At 48.2% G+C, this 19806-nt stretch overlaps 1 protein-coding gene across 6 annotated transcripts in view; it reads left to right on the top strand.

Annotated features, from left to right (window-relative positions):
• WWOX (WW domain containing oxidoreductase) overlaps positions 1–19806 on the top strand; it is an 886111-nt gene that overhangs the window by 417317 nt on the left and 448988 nt on the right. Inside the window, exon 9 of one of the 6 annotated variants that reach the window (XM_043436497.1) lies at positions 12399–12743. The exons of the other annotated variants lie outside the window; for them this stretch is intronic. Within the exon in view, the coding sequence (XP_043292432.1) occupies positions 12399–12413 (15 nt within the window). The 3' untranslated portion in view covers positions 12414–12743. Of the gene's footprint in view, positions 1–12398; positions 12744–19806 lie in introns of those variants that run through there. 6 annotated transcript variants of the gene reach the window in all.

Genomic DNA, 19806 nt, shown 5'->3' with positions numbered 1-19806 from the left:
GCCTTTGGAGGAGGGGGTTAGGTTTAGATGAGGTCATGCTAGGATCAATGCCTGGATAAGATGAGGAAGGCAGAGATCTGTTTCCTGCTGTGTGCCCTGAGGAAGGGCCCTCTGAGGACACAGCCTGGGTTGGCCCCTGCAAGCCTAGACGAGAACTCTCACCACAGGTGAGATCCCATCTCAATCAAGGTCAAGGTCCCAGGACCTTGATCTGGGACTTCCCATCCTCCAGAACTGTCAGAAATCAACATCTGTTCCTTAAATCTCCCAGCCTCTGGTATTTTCTTACAACAGCTGAGCAGACAAAGGCATGGGCCTAGCATGGTATGACCCACAGAATCAGAAGCCACATACCTGGGTTCGTATCATGGATTGGCCAGGTATTTTCTCTGGGCCTTGAGCAAGTCACTAATCTTCTCTAAGCCCCAGTTTCTTCATCTATAAAATGGGCAACCTTCCTCAAGAATCATGCATGTGTGCTAACTTGATTCAGTCGTGTCTGACTCTCTGCAACCCCATCAACTGTAGCCCGCCAGGCTCCTCTGTCCGTGGGATTCTCCAGGCAAGAATACTGGAGTGGGTTGCTATGCCCTTCTCCAGGGATCTTGCTGACCCAGGGATCGAACCTGTGTCTCCTGTAGCTCCTGCACTGCAGGCAGATTCTTTACCGCTGAGCCACCAGGGAAGCCTCAAGGCTCAGTACCCATTAAGTGCTCAGTACTTAGCACCATCGACATCGTTCACAGCATCATCATTATTAAAGGTCAACATCATCAACGTCTGTCATCAGCAACACTATCATCAATGTCATTAACATCATTGTCACCCCGAAAGGACTAGTATATGGTTTCCATTTGCCCTTGACCAGGGGTCCGTGTCTGTGCTGGGAAAATCTGTGAGTGACAGATACACACAGAACCCAGAGGTCAGCCTTTCAATGCAAGCATCAATGGTGGCCTCCTTAGGGGAAAGCATACTTTGGAATCCAGGTCACAGAGGAAAGTACCTTTTATTGTACAGAGCCGAGAGGTCTGTCGTGGACGTGCAGAGGGAGCCCGGCCTAATTGCGTTGATAATACAATCCCGTAACTCATTCTGCCAGCGCAGAGGTGGATGGACGTTCCCCGTCGTTGCAACTGAGCTTTGCCCCTGTTCTCCTAGGAGAGACATCAGCGCTCCAGTAGTGATTAAAGTGCCTTGGACGGGCCCTTGCTATTAAGTTTGTGACTTCAGTTTAATAAAAGGTAGTATATTAAAATGGAAACACGTTATTATTGATAAGGACTGAACATGTTATAAATCAGATTAAAGCTTTGATAATACAAAATGCAAGGAAAGAAAGCTAAGGGTTATTGACTACCTACTATGCACTGTTTGCTCCTCTGGACACTTAGAGACATCACTGCAGGATACCCCACACCTTCGAATAAATCAAGTCTGGCTTCTCTGATACATTCATATATTTCATTATCAGACATTCAGCATTCAGGAGATTACAAGAGAGGCATCCAGTTGATTGGGGAATAGTTGCTCCAGATGATAAGCTGTTTGGACTAGACCAACACCGACTTAATGAAATTTTGCTGCGTGTTATTATTTTTTTCCTGATAGAAAATCAAGTGACTCTTGTCTTCTTTCACTGTTCTCAGCCCCTTTGCTTACTCCTTATGACCCCCTTTTTTCTGATTCCATAGAAACTTTAAAAAATCTAAATTGATGGATTTTTTTTAGCTTCAAGTTTCTAGGACTCTACCAGGACCTGACAGGACCTGACAGATGAAGGCTCGATTGCCAGGGTGTGCAAACAAAAGTAGGCAGCTTAGCTGGGAAAGTGCAGAGAGAAGGAAGAGCTCCCCACCTTCCCTGGAGCCATGCATTAATTCCCAGTGAGGGTCTAGAAAGTATTCAGCCTTCACTTAATTCAGCTGCTTCTACAGGTAACTTCTTCATGGTGCCAGCATGCGCTCCATCATTGAAAGAATTCATAAGACCAGAGTGAGGATCTGTGTGCTGGGGAGAACTCCCTATCTGGCTGGAGAGGCTGGTGGGGTTGGGCTTGTTCCCCTCCGGTACCCAATTTTAGGTAAGGCCATGTGCCCATTGGAGACATGTGAGTGTGCGTGCAGTCTAGCACCTGTCCATCTAGAGCACACCAGGGACCCTGGGATGACAACAGCAAAAAAAACTTGATAGTATACATTAAACTGCCCTCACCCCTCTTTCGTGATAATCCTGTAATGATAGGTATTCCCGCCCCCGCGTTACAGATGGGGCTTTAAACAGGCCAAGTGGCTGGTCTGTGGTCGTGGGACTCATCCGTGGACCGCCTGGCCTTTGAAGACCAGTCTCACTGGAACTTTCTACCACATTTGTTGTTGTTCAGTTGCCAAGTCATGTCCGACTCTTCGCAACTATATGGCCTGCAGCACAGCAGGCTTCCCTGTCCCTCACCATCTCCCGGAGTTTGCCAAAGTTCATGTCCATTGAATCGGTGATACCATCCAACCGTCTCATCCTCTGTCACCCTCTGTCTACCACATCGCACTTCCTTATAGTCCCTGACATCATTCTCAGAACCAAAAAACAAAGAAGAGGGGCCTAGAGAGGTTATTTTCTGGGTGTCCCATGGTGAATGGTGCAGAGCTAATAAGCACATGGTCGGTGCCCAGGCCCCCTTCTGAAAAGAAGTGTGAGCAGCTCGTGGGTGGGGGTGCCACAGGGGGCGATGGGTGGGAGTGGACAGGGAGTCGCTCTCAGCGTGGCTGCCTGCGCGTGCTTGCTGCTTCTCTCCTGGCTGGCCAGGCCTCCTCTCCCACTCCGAGCCAAGCTCTTCTCTTGGGATGACTGCCCGGCGCCACACACCGCCCTCAGCACTTTGCAGACAATGTTTGCTCTGTCAGTTCAGCCAAACAGGGAGATGCTGTCACTCTGCCTGTTTTACGGATCAGCCAGCCAGGGTTTGGAGGGGTGAGTGGTTTCGTGTCCTCAGTAGCCAGGGGCAGAGTCAAGATCTGACCCCAGGGGCTGGGCTCAGGAGTCAGCCCTTCTGCTTGTAGACCTCTGCTCAGAGCCTGCTTCTTCTCCCTCCCCACCCTTCCCTTTCATCCTGTTCCAGCTTGCCTCTCCCTGCCCTCTTCTTCCTCCATCACTTTTTTTTTTTGTTTTTAACCCAGTTCAAACAGCCTCTGAAAGGCCCAGCCTGCTGGCCTTGGATTCTGATAAGATCTGGCTGTTGCTCCCTTTGTCTGGTCTGTACCTGCCTTTTCTGAATGGCCTTGTTAATTGCAATTGACTCTCCTAGAATGTGGATGGCAGTGCTATTTGACACCAGACTAATGCCTCTGACTTCTCCTTGGTGCCTCCAGCAGCAGGCTGGAGGGGACAGGAGGGGGGTCAGAGGGAAGACAGAGCACTTCTGATTCCAATAAAATACATTAGCGCGTTAGAGCTCTTCTATTTGTCAAGTCCACCTCTCTCTCTCTCTCTCTCTCAGATGTTGTCATTTCTAGGAATCCACAGTAAAATGAGAAATTATGGGGAGATATCATAGTTGTCGCTCCTGGAAGATTCAGGTGTTTTGTTTGTTTGTTTTGGGCTTTGTTGTTGTTGTTGTCATTTTCGAGATTTAGTCCTAAGCCTGAATAAAGAAACTTGAAGGATAAAACCTGAGTGTTATGAATCCAGAGCAAGAATATTAATAGGTCTGGGAGCTGGTGGTGGAGCTTGCTTTTCTGCAGGCCTGCTAAGCATCCGGCCTGCTAAGTGTCAGGCCTGCTTTGAGGACATAATCTTCCAGCAGTCCTGTGAGGGAGGTATATAAAGACCATCCGAGAGCTAGGAGAACTGAGGCTGCAAGACTGGCTTTCTGTCCAGTTCTTGGTCATCACTGTTCTCTTAACACCAGGGGAGGAGACTTGGTTCACAAGCCTGTGTATGTATCATTAGTTTGACCACCTTGGACCTCAAGTTGGGCAAAGTTGCTTGTGCAGGTGGTCAGGCATGGTGGGCCTGCTTGCGCGGAGATAGGCACTGTGTTCAAACATTCTCATGCCTTTTTTTTTTTTTTCCTCATAGGAACCTCCCAAGGTACCTGTGAGGTCAGAATTAGTCTCCCATTTTGCAGATGAGAAAACTGATGCACAGGAGAGGAAAAAATATAAAGATCTGAGGCCACATAGTCTGTTCCTTACTGACCTGGGCGTAAAGGAGGGTGGTCCAGGATGACTGAGCAGGAGAGGTGGGCTTGAGGGAGCACACCCTCCCCAGCTCCAAGTGTGCGGGCCTGGTTGCTCTGTGTATTCCAGGTAGATGAAAAGTAAAGAGGGTTTCTGATGTCAGCTGAAGAGGGCCCAGGAGGAAGGCATTTGGGGCCCACAGTCTGTTTCCTTTTTTTTTTTTTTAATATATTTTTATTTTAATTAATTTTTTTAATTGGAAGAAAGTTGCCTTACAATACTTTGTTTCTGCCATACAACAACACAAATCAGCCATAACTGTACATGTATCATCTCCCTCTTGAGCCTGCCTCCCATCCCCACATCTCGTCCCTCTGGGTCTCTGAGTGGGTTCAAGAGAGGTGGATGAACCTAGAACCTGTTATATCAGGTAGAGTCAGTCAGAAAGAGAAAAACAAATGCTATATGTTAACGCATACATATGGAATCTAGAAAAATGGTACTGATGAATGGAGTTGGTGTTTCTTCTTAAATTCAGCTTTGTTCTGGGGCCATTTCTGTTGTGTGACCACACAGGCAGGAGAGTGACATGGTAGAACTGGGTTCAGAATTTTAAAAATATATATTGAGGAAACAAAAATGGATCTTAAGAATCCTAAGGAAGCAGGTAGAGTGTCTGAAGTTGCAGATCTTACAAGGAGCTTCAGTGATGAGTTGACAGCGTTCAACACCTAAAATTCCAGATGTTTGAGTCCTCTTATAATATCAGCTGCCACCAAAGGCTGCCTCTTTGGGCTGGCCTGGTCTGCAGAACCGGCCGGAGGCTCTGGCCTGAGCCGGGCTGCCCTTTCAGAGGGGGAAGGGCTCCCAGTTCATCGGTGTCGCCGTCCATGCCGCCTGCCTGGCCCCGTAGTCTGGGGGGTGCTCAGTGCCTGGAGGGGAGTGAAGGAGGAGTTTGGATCAGGAGGAACCACCAGCCACTGACCGTCTCTGATCGAGGCATTAGTTTTCTCCTCCGTTAAATGGAGCCCCCGAAACCCATGCCACAGAACTGCTTGAAGGGTGAACAATGTAGTGGATACAAGGTGCTTCAGTAGCTCAGAAAATTATCAGAGCTGCTGTTGTATTTGTTTGCATCCCACACCCCCACCTACCCACCCACTCCCAGTCCTTCAGGGTTCAAAGCATGAAAAACCAGAGGCCCAGGGAAGTGTCTGGGAGGACTGGAGGGAGGCAGGCTGCCTTTGTAAAGAGGTACCTTCTCCAAGTACCATTCTTTTCCGTGGATTTCACAATGACCGTCATTAGGAACAAAGCTTTTTGAACCTGTGTTTATTCTGCCCCCTCCCCACTGGAGATATTCCTAAAGGCAAAGGCACAGTAACCCCCAACCCAAGCCAGAACCCAGTGCATATATGACAATAGGAACCATCCCGGGCAGGAAAAGGCTCCTTTTTAATTAGAATCCTGGAAGGACATGCCCTCTAATTGCTGCACTTGTAGTGTCAGGACTATCAATATTGGTGCCTCGTTCATTAATAAACTGGCAAGTCAGACGCTGCAGGAGGGGGCCCCTCCCCCCACTCCCCTTCCCACCCCAAGCTCCACTTAATCAATGGCAGACACCGCGATCAAACAGGAAAAGAACATGTAAATCAGCTGCATTAATTCTGCAGACCCCAAATAGGTAGACGGAAGGGTCAACACGAAAGGGAGCCTTCATCCATGTGCCTGCGATGCCCCGGCTCTGGCGAACCCAACCAAGAGGCAGTTAAATGGCCCTGCAGATTGCGAGTGACTCGGGGAATGCCTGGGTTTATGTATGGATTAGCACCCTGATAGACCCTGAGTAGCAGAAGACGAAGACTAATTACCTGACAGCGCTCCCCTCCACTCGCCTGGGTCATTGAAATTAATTTCTGCTTTCAGGCTTGGCAGAAAGCAGCTGCAGAATTTCAGTTCAATACTCAAATTAACGGGGAGCCGAAATTATTTCTCCGCACGGGCGGTGTTAGAGGAGTGGGCTACCAAATAGATCTTGATTGCAGACACCAAAGAAAGGATTATTCCTCCCTTTTCATCAAGAGCCTTGGGTCCTTGGAAGGTGCCGAGGAGGAAAGAAGAAATACCACCAATTCTGCTGGAGGGTGAACACTTAAGTGCTGTATTAAATTGGGTGTGACATCCCTGGGTAGGAGTCCTCTTGCCCCACCTCCCCCTCCCCAATAATTTACAATTTCTTTCCATTTAACAGCAACAGCAAAATATTTAAATATATGGCCCTTTTGTATATACCGAATTGGAATTCCTCATCAAGGGGTATTTGTGAATATTTCCTCTCCCTCATCCCTTGTTGTCAGGATTCACTCCTCTTTCAAGGATAAGGGCGCGATGTGGAGAGGGCAGTAGGGAGGGGGTGCAGGGGAGAGGGGAGAACTCAGAGGTGGGATTTGAACCCAGGGCTTCAGTCTCCAACTTCTCTTTCTGTCTCCATGTTGACTTTTTTTTTTTTTTTTCTGCTCCGAGATCTTTCCTCTCTGGGCTCCCTGCTTCCATTCCAGCCTCGGTGGGAATCCGTGAAGTCTACGGAGCACCGTCTGTGTGCCCCAGGTCAAGTTCATCCCCATCCAGGCCATCCCTTCTCACCTCGTTTGTTTCTGTGATCTCCCCACCTCCAGGACCCGCCAGATGGATGAGATTCATGGGCACGCCACGTTCTTGCCGTGGGCTCCTGCCAGCTCAGATAACTGCAGGCCCAAGCCCACTTCCCACTTAAAACCACTGTGCCTTTTGCTCGGGATACTCGTCAGGACTCATCAGTGGAAACTTGTGGGCACCAGCCACATTGGTCACAGGTGCAGGAAAAGCATCACTCTTCTAACCCTGCCCTGCCTTTTAGGGTCGGGACACATTAACAAATTCTGGAATCCCACTGTTGGGGTTCAAGTTACATCCCTCATCTTGGCCTTAGCTGTTGTGTTCAGTCGCTGAGTCGTGTCTGACTCTTTGCAACCCTGTGGACTGTAGCATGCCAGGCTCCTCTGTCCTTCGTTATCTCCAGGAGTTTGATCACATTCATGTTCATCGAGTCGGTGATGCCATCCAATCATCTCATCCTCTGCCACCACCTTCTCTTCTGCCTTCAGTGTTTCCCAGCATCAGGGTTTTTCCAGTGAGTCGGCTCTTCGCATCAAGTGGCCAAAGGATTGGTTCTTCAGCCTCAGTCCTTCCAGTGAATATTCAGGGTTGATTTTCTTTAGAATTGACTGGTTTGATCTCCTTTCTGTCCAGGGGACTCTCAATGCTCTTAATAGATGTGAAACCCTGGGGTTCTTGCTTCTAATATTAACCCCATTACTAGTATCTACTGCATGGGGATTCTGCAAGGATTAAGTTAAGTTCACAGAAGTGAAATACTTAAAACTGTGCCTGGCCCAGTGTAAGCGCTCAATAAATGATGGCTCTGCAGTGACCGCTGCCCCCAGTGACCCAGGCTCCGTAACCCAAGATACGGGTCTCTTCTGTTGGCCTGAAATGACAGAAAAGCTGTCTCTGGACAGCTGACCAGACCCAAGATCCAACTGTACTGAGTCTCTCCCCACCCTCTTCATGCCTAAGAACTAAACTGGAAACATGTACTCTTAGAAAACAGTTACCACTTATCAAGTACTTGCTGTGTGCCAAGCTTTGTCATATTTATCCAACAACAAAGCCAGACCACAGAGGCAACCTGTAGCTGCCACAGGATTTGTGAGCAGCGTGGACACCACACAGCCAGTTCAGGGGACCCGCACCCGGTCCTCGCGTCTTCAAGCCCACGAGGCAGCCGTGTGCCCCCTTGTGTCCTGAAGAAGCAGTTAGGCCCCTTTGGATGTGACCCGCTGTAGGCCTGTGACCTGGCGGCGGGATGACTTCCCAGTGTCGTCACCACTGCCCGGAGCCAGCCGGCCCCCCTTGGGAGACAAGGTTAATCAGCCACGCACCGAATCTGCTTAGGAGGCTGTTTCACGTACAGTTTTTATACCCTGGCTCCTAATAAAGGTCCCATTATATATGATCGTCTCACTATGATATACTGGTTCCTCACCATCTAGTAACTGATTTAAAAGGAAGCCCTGGACTTCTTGTGGCCACGGAGTTTATTCATATTCCTCTTTGCTCACTCAGCAGCTGAAGTGGTAATGGGGGACATCCCCTGCACCTGCACCAAAAAAAATATTTTCTTCCCAGCATGAGACATTTGCCATAATGAGTAACCTCCAGTTCACTTGATATCTTGATACTTTGTAAAAAAAAAAAAAAAAAACAAAAACACTCCTCCTCTGTCTCCCATCTCCCTTTCTGATTTACTTGGTTTGTGTATGCTTCCCTGGCTATAGAGGAGGAAAAAAGTACTTATTACCTTATGTAAGTGAGAATTCCAGGACTATCATGGGTTCAGCCTCTGCTGGCCCTGGGTATTCAGAAGATGTCATGAAGAGTTTTTTTCTTCCCCTTTGGGACTCAGTTTTTCCCTCTATAGATTTAGAAGCATCTTTCCTTGATGATGGTAAAGCCACATGCACCTTTTGTCAAAACCTGGAGCTGACCAGTTGACTGGCATTGATCTTGTTGGCTGGGGGAAGGAGGTTGGGATTCTTGGTTCAGTCTGCAGGAATGTTTGTACAGTGTAGGCCATCTGCCACCACGAGATGCCAAAACACACGGATTGGGACCGAGGATACAACTGTTTCCCTCAGGAATTAGGGCGCTTTATGGGAAGTTCCTTTTCCTACTGTTCATGGGGTTCTCAAGGCAAGAATTCTGAAGTGGTTTTCCATTCCCTTCTCCAGTGGACCATATTCTGTCAGACCTCTCCACCACGACCCGACCATCTTGGGTGGCCCCACACGGCATGGCTTAGTTTCATTGAGTTAGACAAGACTGTGGTCCTGTGATCAGATTGGCCAGTTTTCTGTGACTATGGTTTTAGTGTGTCTGCGCTCTGATGCCCTCTTGCAACACCTACCGTCTTACTTGGGTTTCTCTTACCTCGGACGTGGGGTATCTCCTCACGGCTGCTCCAGCAAAGCGCAGCCGCTGCTCCTTACCTTGGACGAGGGCTATCTTCTCACGGCCGCCCCTCCTGACCTTGAATGTGGAGTGAAAGAGGAGAGTGAAAAAGTTGGCTTAAAGCTCAACATTCAGAAAACTAAGATCATGGCATCTGGTCTCATCACTTCATGGGAAATAGATGGGGAGACAGTGGAAACAGTGTCAGACTTTATTTTGGGGGGCTCTGAAATCACTGTAGATGGTGATTGCAGCCATGAAATTAAAAGATGCTTACTCCTTGGAAGGAAAATTATGACCAACCTAGACAGCATATTAAAAAGCAGAGACATTACTTTGCCAACAAAGGTCCATCTGGTCAAGGCTATGGTTTTTCCAGTGGTCATGTATGGATGTGAGAGTTGGACTGTGAAGAAAGCTGAGCGCCGAAAAATTGATGCTTTTGAACTATGGTGTTGGAGAAGACTCTCGAGAGTCCCTTGGACTGCAAGGAGATTCAACCCAGTCCATCCTAAAGGAGATCAGTTCTGGGTGTTCATTGGAAGGACTGATGCTGAAGCTGAAACTCCAATACTTTGGCCACTTCATGCGAAGAGTTGACTCATTGGAAAAGACCCTGATACTGGGAGGGATTGGGGGCAGGAGGAGAAGGGGATGACAAAGGATGAGATGGCTGGATGGCATCACCGAATCGATGGACATGTGTTTGAGTAAACTCCGGGAGTTTGTGGTGGACAGGGAGGCCTGGTGTGCTGTGATTCATGGGGTCTCAAAGAGTCGGACACAACTGAGCAACTGAACTGAACTGAACTGATGGGAAGGGCAGATGAATGCCGGCCAGGCACATGCAGACCATGTGGAAGAGCTCACTTCACAGTCTGGCTCACCTTTCTTCCCACCTTGGGGACCAGCTAGTTACTCTGATCTCTTCTGTCTTTCTCCACATTTATGGACTTCCCTGGTGGCTCAGTGGTACAGAGCCCGCCTGCCAATGCCAGAGACAAAAGAGACTTGGGTTCGATCCCTGGGTTAGGAAGACCCCCAGATGTCTTTCTGCACATATACATCATTACACAAATCACAGGATTATAGAATAGTGGTCCCTTTTCAGCATGTAATCAGATACTTTGCAGAGCACCTTTGGATCTGTTAGGGAAGGAGACGGATCTCAGCCTGCTTTTTTCAGCCTAATTTCCGTTGCGTTAAACCTTCCCTGCTTCCATTCTCCAAGAGCAGGCCTATTCCTCCCCATTTAAAAAATCATAGCTACATTTCCTCTGTGCTCACTAAGCTCTAGTCCCCACATCAGCCCTTAGAATATCACCTCCCTTCTGCCTCAAAATAATCCCAAATTAACCTCTGGATCACCTCTCTGCTAAGTGACAGATCCAGGGTTTAAACCCTAGATCCAAAACAGAAAGTTCTAGAACACAGACCACACATGTATTGGCTGAGGCTGGTGACATGAAACCAAGTTTTTCCAGCTTTGGGGAAATCCCAACCATTTTACTCTCCCAACTCTATAAAGACCTAGAGATTTTTTTTTTTTTTAACTGCTATTTGTCTAAAGAGCAACATTAGCAATCACTTTGGCAGAAATTTCATATGAACAGTGAGCTTTTCCTTTTCATTTGCGTTAGCACAAGTCTGTTCCATTATTCATTCGGCTTCTTGAACCCTCCTATCTGTACACCACACTTACTCTTATTCACTCAGGACAGGTGTGTGGCACCTTGGAGAAGATGAAGGCAGAGAGAAAATCAGTCAGACAGGAATTACATTGAAAGATGACTGAATAAATTACCACCTCCCAAGAGTGGTATGAAAAATGGCTATTTCTGTAGGACGCCAGAGCACCATTTTCCTCTCAAATTCACACGTACCCCTATGCAAAGGCCCAGGGCGATGGGCAGCCTGTTCCTAGGCTGTGGGGAGCTTTCTGAGAATTCAGTGCCCTTGTGGTTGGGAGGCACTGTGGGTGGTCCAGCCAGCCAGCCCCCCTGCACAGGCTGCTTGGGGGAAGAGTTTTCGTCACAGTCTTTTTCGTGGACAGCTTTGGGGTAAACGGTTACGGGTCACTAAATGGTCTTGCTAATGAGAGACTGAATATACAAATGGACAATGGCCAGGCCGTATCTGATCATAGATCTCTGACCCGTAGCCTCCGCAGCCATCAGCCAGAAATGGTCAGGACTTGGTCAGTAACACCCAGCGTCACTAATTTTTCTCCTTACTTCCAACCCAGGACCAGCTAGAGAAAGCCAAATATGCTCCCAAACCAAGCCCTGAGGATGTCACTCTCCTAGCTGGCCCGCCCCCAGCCTCCCCAGGAGGACAGCCTTCAATCAGAACACACTGAAGCCTTCCCTTTTCTTATTAGAAAATGTGCCCTCTTCCATGTCTGCCTTTGAGCCTCTGCCCAACGGCCCTGATGGTAGCTGACTCCCCTGCTAGAACAAGCTTTGACTAGAAGGCCCCTGTTTATTCTCCTTTGGGTGGCCTTGGCTTATTTGCTAGGCTGAGTTTGCACTGTTCATTTTTTTCACCCAGCTCTTCCCCTGTCTATCAACACACGACCTTGATTTGCCCCTACCCCTCCCACTTTCTTTTCCTCTCCTCTCCAGCTGGTCCTTTTGTTATGTGTGTGTGGCCACTTCTGACCTCAGTAAAAATAAGTTTGTTGTTGCCGTTAACACGATCATTTTATATGTTGAAGGTCCACAGTGTACAAGGTGGGCACACCCATCATCTTATTTAACCCATAGGGAGACCTGACAGGCACACTCTGTCCCCATCTCACAGGTCCGGTCAATGGCTGGACGGTCAGGGGAATTGAGTGATCCGGGCTGTCTGAGGGAAGAGGGATGAGAAAGAAAAGAAACAGGAAAAATGAATGAAGGTTTTTTTAGGGAAAAAAAAAGAAAAAACGTTTGGCTGAGTTGTATAAAAATGATCTTTTTTCCCCCCTCTTAATGTATCACTACATACAGTGACCACAGTGTTTCTTTGGTTTATTTAAGGCATAGCTTGGAGATGAAAAGGTATGTATATCTTCGTAGTGCTCTTTATTTTTTGAATTTTATTGGCTTTTAGCTGGTCCACAATGTTGTGTGTTTCAGGTGTACAGAAGATGACTCAGTCATACATACACATCTGCTTATTGTTTTTCAGACACTTTTCTCATAAGGTTATCACAGAACATTGACTCAAGTTCCTGCACTGTACGGTAGGTCCTTGCTGGTTGTTCCCAGGCGGCTCAGTGGTAGAGAATGCAGGAGACCCAGGTTCGGTCCCTGGGCTGGGAAGATCCCCTGGAGAAGGGAACAGCAACCCACTCCAGTATTCTTGCCTGGAGACTCCCACGGACAGAGGAGCCTGGTGAGCTACAGTCCACGGGGTCACAAAGACTCGGACACGACTCGGCGACTGAGCACACGCATCGTGGTGCGTGTGTGTTCATCTCCAGCTCCCAACTCATCCCGCCCCTCCCCCCACATTTCCTCTTTGGTAAGCATAAGTTTATTTGTCAACATCTGCAACTCTGTTTCTGTTTTGTAAATAAGTTCATTTGTATAATTAAAAAAAATTAGATTCCACGTATCAGTGATATCATATGGTATTTGTCTTTGTCTGACTTGGTATGATCATCTCTAGGTCCATTCATGTTGCTGCAAATGGCATTATTTCATCTTTCTTATGACTGAGTAGTATTTTGTCTTTCAGAAAAGCATACTCATTTCTGTATATTTACAGATAATTTCCCCCTTAAATTCCATAAGCTGGAGACACCACCCACGTCCCAAGTGAGCACAGATTTCAGTTTTGTCACCTGTGTGAAATTAGGGTCCTGGTACTCTGTTACCGCTGTCGTCCACCACGATGGGAGCCGGCCACAACAGCAGCCTGCTGGTGAGATGTTTAATGTTCTCCCAGTGCCTCAGCCCAGTCCTAAAGCCCCAGTGGTGTGGATCCAAGGACAGCCACCTTCGGTACATTCCTCACGTGTAGGTTGTCCACGGTAGTCTCTAAGGTCGTGCAATCAGCATATGTTGTCACAGTGATGTATTTATTATAATAGAGGTGTTCTCAGGGAACCCGATTTAGTAGTTAAATCAGAGGCCAACATGGACTTTTAGGAGTTCCATTCACAGTAAATTTCAGGCCTGGTGAAAGGTTAGGGAATGGGTTTCCATGTCGCGTCTCGCCCGTCCCACAAATCTCACCTGGCCTGCAAAGGTGCATTTCTGCGAGCCAGCCACCTGAGGCACACAGAAAATTTCAGAGCTTATACCATCACCTACATGACAAGCCTTCCAGTGAAAAGGGGGCGGGGGGACGTGGGCTGGCTGTTGGGTTTATATCCTTAACTCTTGGAACAACGTGAATCTCCTTAATGGAGCATCTCCTAAGCCTGGCACTGACGGGAATTTGGCTTTTCCGAACTCAGTTGATAGCCCCTTGGCTGCTGGAGCCATTGACCATCTGTTCAGCTGCCGTATTCATGAGCAAGTTGGACCCCCACCCAAGCCCCAGTGGCCGGCATCTCTTGGCTGGTATTAGGATCCACCAAGGTTTCCTATGTTGTCAAGCACCGAAGTAGCACCATTATACAGCATCTTTAGTTAAACGGCCCTGTTTCGTGTGTATCCATCCCCAGCACGCCTAAACAAGGACGGTAAATGTGAGAGGGAGCCCCGAGGTGCCGGAAGCCTGCAGTTCCTTTGTGTCTACAGAAAAGATGTAACGATCGAATTAGACTCTTAAATATCTGTGGATGTCAGGTTGAATACAGGCAGCTATTCAGTGTCTCACTCTGGCAGGAGAACAAGTCCCCTGGAGGTGGGAAGCCATGCGGGTCCCTGGAAGTGTGAGCAGATTGTTAAGAGGGTATCAGAGATGGGCTGGAGGGACGCCAGCTGGCACCCTTTGTGCTCGTCCAAGGCCCAGGGCTCGAGTCTTGTCTCTACCTGGTACCTGCTGGGTGATTCCTTCTTTTCCCCACCCAAGACCCGCTGTTCAGCCACCTGCAGAGACCCAGCTCACCTCCCCAGGCCGCATCCGGCCTTCCCCTCTGCCACTGGTTCAGGTGGGCAGTGAGTTCTGGAATCAGGCCCCCTTGAGTATGAATCTGGGTTATTCCACAGTGGTGGGAATCATAACCAACCTTACTCTTTGTGAGCCTTAGTCTTATCACCTTTAAAATGGGAAGCCTTATTTACTGTACCTGATGGAGTTAGATGTCGTGCAGGGGAGATGGCCGGCGGAATGCCAGGCACAGAGATGGTCAGCGTCATCAGTCACTTTATTCCTTTTCTTTTTCTTTTTACATTTGTTTATTTTTGCTTGCAATGGGTCTTCATTGCTTCGCACAGGCTTTCTCTGGTGGCGAGCGGGGGCTGCTCGTCCTTGCTGTGTGTGGGCTTCTCATTTCGGTGGCATCTCTTGCTGTTGAGCACAGACTCTAGGGTGCAAGGACTTCAGTAGCTGCAGCTTACGGGCTCTAGTGCATGGCGCGGTAGGGGTGGGCCACAGGCTTCCTTGGCCCGTGGCGTGTGGGATCCTCCCGGGCCAGGGGTGGCACCCACGTCCCCTGCGTTGGCAGGAGGATTCTTATCCACTGCACCGCCAGGAAAGTCCCTTGTCCTTCGCTTTCTTGTGATGATTATTTCCCGTGGAGATCAGGTATCCAGTGAATGTATGGCTGGCTTTCCTGGGACTGTTTTAAAGGAAACACCTCCAAGCCCCTCACGATAAGCCAGGTCCAGAAGGCAACTCTGAGTTACTTAGAGCATGTTTGGAAGCTGTGTCCCATGATCGCCAACTGCAATCACGGATGCTCCAAGGGGCTGTACAGGAAGCCGTGATGAATCACACAGACCGTCAGCGGCTCACCCTCCTCTCCGGGCCCAAGGACAGCGATTTCTTAGCCTGGTCAAGGTCTCCCTGCAAGTCCCCGTGACAATTGCTCCCAGGGTCTGCTCCCAGCCACGAGCGCCAGGACTCCCAGCCCCCCACCTCGCTCCAGGGCTCAGGGTTCATCACTCAAGAAACGGGTGCTGGGGACAAGATGCCACATCCCTTTTCATTTTAGATTCTTTCTGTTCTGCAATGAAAACAAAGTTGGTAGATAGGCACATGTTTCTTTTATATATGTATGTATTAGACCGTGAATTTCTTAATCTTTGTTAACTCATGAGCTAAGTAAATTCTTTGACTGGACCCAGGCATAAGGTCTGATTGAACTTTTTTTTCCCTCTCTCTGTCCTATCAAGAGTCATGTGTTACTTTGAAAAACTTTATTTATTTATTTTTTGAATATGTAGTCAATAGTACACATGGTAGAAGGAGGAAAAAATAATTTTAGGCACTTAGGCAGAAGAAAATGAAAATGTTCTGTTAACTCCGTTTCCCTAAGATGATTGCTCTTAATATTTTGTTGTTTTTTTCTCTCCTCTGCATGATGACTTTTTTGAAAACAAATTTGGGTTTAAGCTTTTAAAAAGTTTAAAAATTTAAACTTTATATTTTTTCTATATATTTTCTTTTTCTTAAACAATAATTTCTCATGTCACCAAACATTGCTTAGAAAAATTCTTGATTTAGTAAGAGTGTACCATATGAATGAATTTTATTGTGTTTAACCATTTTTCTATTGTTGGTTAGCCTTTTTATAGTTTGAACACTGTATTTTTTTTAATTTTTATTAGAGTATAGTTAATTTACAATGTTGTTAGTTTCTACTGTATATCAAAGTGAATCAGCCATACATATACATATGTCCCATATACATATCCCATATACAGATACGTATATCCATACATAAATGGATTTTCTTCCCATTTCGGTCACCACAGAACATTGAGTAGAGTTCCCTGTGCTAAACAGTAGGTTCTCATTATGAACACTGTATTTTTGTTTTTCATAAATTTATATATATATATATATATCTTTTAAAAATTTTCTTCTCCCAGTTTTATTGAGATATAATTGACAGGGCCTTGTAAGCTTGTGGTTGTCCAGCATAATGATTTGACTTACATCAAACATGAAATGGGCAGTGTACTTTAAAAGATAAGAACTCCTGTTTATTATTTCCTCCTGCCTTGTGTATTTCATCTGTAGGCATAGCAGTTATGATGGCTGACTTCCCCAGTATCCTTTCACTTCCACTGATTAGCCTAAGCCCTAGGTCACACGCTCTTTGGGAACCCAAACTGTTGCAGAAACTTCCTTGTACGTCATCTCTTTGTTTCTTAAGCAAAGTGCCTTCCCTCCTCCTCAGGTGGACGGACACTCTCCAAAGGCCAGAGTGATGTCACGGAATGAGCCCGGGGTGCAGAGTCAGCAAGTATGATTTCAGACTAGCTCTGACCCTGTGTCTGGGTGTGTGGTTCGGGCAGGGCTTCTCAGCCCGTCTTGTTTCCAAGCCCCTTGCTGTTAGTAGTAAACTGAGTTAATATACGGACATGAGAATCCGAGGTGGGAATTCCTTTGGAGACACAGAATGATCATACAGTTACTGTCCCTGTCATGGTCCACTCTGGTGATATTTATCGAGCACCTATTATGTGCCAGGCTCTATTTTATGTTCTAGCAATATGGCAGTGAACACACAGGTAACTAATTCCATCATGGTTTTTATATTCAAATGAAGGTGGCAGAAATCAACAGGTAAAACAATTAACTCTGCTTTGGGAAGAGGGGCTCAAGTTCTATCTAGATTCTGACTTTTCTAGGATTTAAATAGTAATTTTAGGTGAGCAATTCTTGTTTTTATCTGTCAGTCCATCCAACCATCCTGCCCCCTGGTTCCTCCCTCTCTCTTATTTATATATAAATGTAATCACGTATTTTATATTCTAGAGTCTTTCTCCAGGGTCTAAATAGTAATTTTAGGAGAGCAGGTTTTTTTTTTTTGTCTTATCAAACAATCTTTCTATTTGCCCATTTCTCCTCCCCATTTGTTTATTGCCTTTGAACTTCTTAATCTCTCTTAGCCTACATCCTGAGTAAAGTGATTGGACAGTGGGAAGGAACTTACTTTTGCCATCATCTGCATTTCTGGAAATAGACCAGTATGTCTCAGATTGTGTTAGAGGACCCCTGGATGTTGCGATTGTGTTTTCTGATGCGTCCCCGTGTGTGTGTGAGCACGTGCGCACTTGTCCGTCTCGGTGATGACCTGGAAAGATTGACTGAGCGTCTGCGGCTCAGCTGGGCGACCTTGCGAGCAGTGGCACGCGCGCTGGGGTGCTGGGCCTGTGTTTTGGGTTGGTGTGGCTTTGGCCTCACGCAGCTGCCTCCCAGCCTTCTGGCACCTCTGTCCAGCATGCACTGCTGTCCTCATCAACCGTCTGTTACCAAGGCGAAACTGAGGCTTGGGGAAGCTGCAAGGCCTGTGGCCACTCAGGCCTCTGGTTGCAGGCGCGAGAGTTGACCTGGGACCCAGTCCCTTCACCCCGAGCTTCTACCTTTCCCCTCTGTCAGCAGCACCCAGAGCCCAGGGACTCAGGCTCCAAATCTGATGTGATTATTGAGAATAAACCAGCTTATTAGATGCTCCAGAGCTTGCCTTTCTTTTCTGAGAACTTGATATAATAAAGTTGGCTTGATCTCCCCAGCCCATATCTTGAGGGAACAAGTAAATTAAACAAGTAATTATATCCATAATGTTTTCAGAAGTTAGAAGATTTAAATATATGAATCTCATCTGAGTGTACCGCCTTTTGTCTGCGGTGTTTCCTGCCAGAAGATCTCTTGACAGGAAATAAACATTAAAATAATCTTTAATCCCTTGTCTGGTCTATTACCATTAACAATTGATGCACTTTAATTTTGTGGGATTTTAACTACAAAATGGAACGGCTAAGTAGTGATAATTGGGTTTGGAATTATACGGTCATTTATATCAACAGAGATGCAAGAGGCTGGGAGGGAGGGTGATTAATTATTTACTATTTCCTGGCTGTGGTTCCTTTTATAGAATTTTCTGATATGTTCTGCTGTGAACGATTATCACCAAATGAAAGTAAACAGATCTGTGATCCGAAGCCTGATTTAGAGGTTAGACTGGATTTAGGTGAACCGGGCTCAGTTTTTCAGGGACCCCGTGGGCCGTCCGTGTTCCCCCACTCAGGATCCCACCCGCTCTGATTTGGAATATGGTTATCTTTGCTCATCTTGAAAACTTCACGACGCACAGCCCTGGGGAGACGCCCTGATTTGCCGGGGGAAAACAAAACCAACATCAAGGCAGACGTCTGTTCAATGCCAGCGGCAGGTTTGGAGGAAGTCCTGGCTTATTCTTCCTTAATCCTGATCGGCTTCATCAGTGCGAGGAGCAGAAGTACCAGCTTGAGAAGGAGAGTGACGGTCCTGCTGCTGCTTTTCACGTGAGCACACGCGTGTGTGTGCCTGAACACCCGGGTGTGTGTTCAACCCAGGGCCCCCTCTTCGGACCCCCTCCCACCCCGTCGTCCAGCAGCCCGTGAGCATCACGTGATCAGGCCTTCGCGGTGGGCCGTCACAGGCCCGACCCTGACACGTGTTTCCTCTCTCTGTCACCTCTCGGGACGCACATCCACAGGGCGCATCCCCGTGTGTCTTTTTCACCCTCCCTCCACGTGGCTTCTTCAGAAGCCAGAGGCTGGGCGCCTTCAGCAGATTCATCCGTCTCGTGAAGACTGACATGCTCCGCGGGCAGCAGGAGGACACGCAGAGAGAGGATGCGGACGCCGCCTGCTGCAGCGGCCAGTGTGGCAGTCACGGTCACCCGCGGCCCCGGGATGTCGGGGCCTGCGAGCTTGTTCGATGAGCACAGGTGTTCCCTTTGGGCTCACTTGTGCACTTAATCAGCAGATCATCAGGCCTCCCGTGGTGATTTCTGACTGTGCGAGGGACACCTCGCCTCGTCCACCCGCACGGTCCAGACCCCAGACGGCCATGCTGGCGTCCCTCACCCCGCCCCCCATGCCCTGCCGTCACTGAGCTGCGTCACCCGGTGCCTCGGACCTGCCCGTCCGTCATCCCCGTCACCACCACCCCAGCTCCGCTCACCGTTCTCCTTGGCCGGGGCCTTCCCGTTCTTCCTCCCCGGGGGCGGGCCGTGGGCCCCGCCTGCTTTTCCCAGCCTGTGATTCCCGGAGGATACGGGGGTCGCCTTGCCTTCTGTAGCCTGGGAGGCAGAGCAGAGAAGGGCTTGAGTCTCGGTTTGTTGCTGGCGCCGTTTACTGGTACGACTTGCTCCGTTTGGCTTTTGTGGGGAGGGTGGATGGTGGTGGTGATCATTCTTGCGAGGAGGAATCATGTAGTGCTGGACACTCTCGGGAGGCAGGACTCAAGGGCCAGGTGGCCTTGGTGTTCACCTGGTACCAGAGTGTCTCAGCCTCGCAGTAGTGACTGTTGGTCCCGGTAACTCTCTGCCACGGAGGCCTTCTTGTGCTTTGCGGGATCTTTACCAGCAACCCAGATCTCTACTCACTAGACGACCCCACCTCCCTCCCAAGTCCTGCAAAGCCAGAAATTTCTGTGGACAGTCTCAGATATCCCTTGGCCAGGCCGCAGAATCACCCCTCGTTGA

The sequence above is a fragment of the Cervus canadensis genome, chromosome 18 (assembly GCF_019320065.1).
Source record: "Cervus canadensis isolate Bull #8, Minnesota chromosome 18, ASM1932006v1, whole genome shotgun sequence".
NCBI lineage: Eukaryota > Metazoa > Chordata > Mammalia > Artiodactyla > Cervidae > Cervus > Cervus canadensis.
The sequence above is the reverse complement of the archived record's forward strand: the minus strand, read 5'-3'. Positions and strand labels throughout refer to the sequence as shown.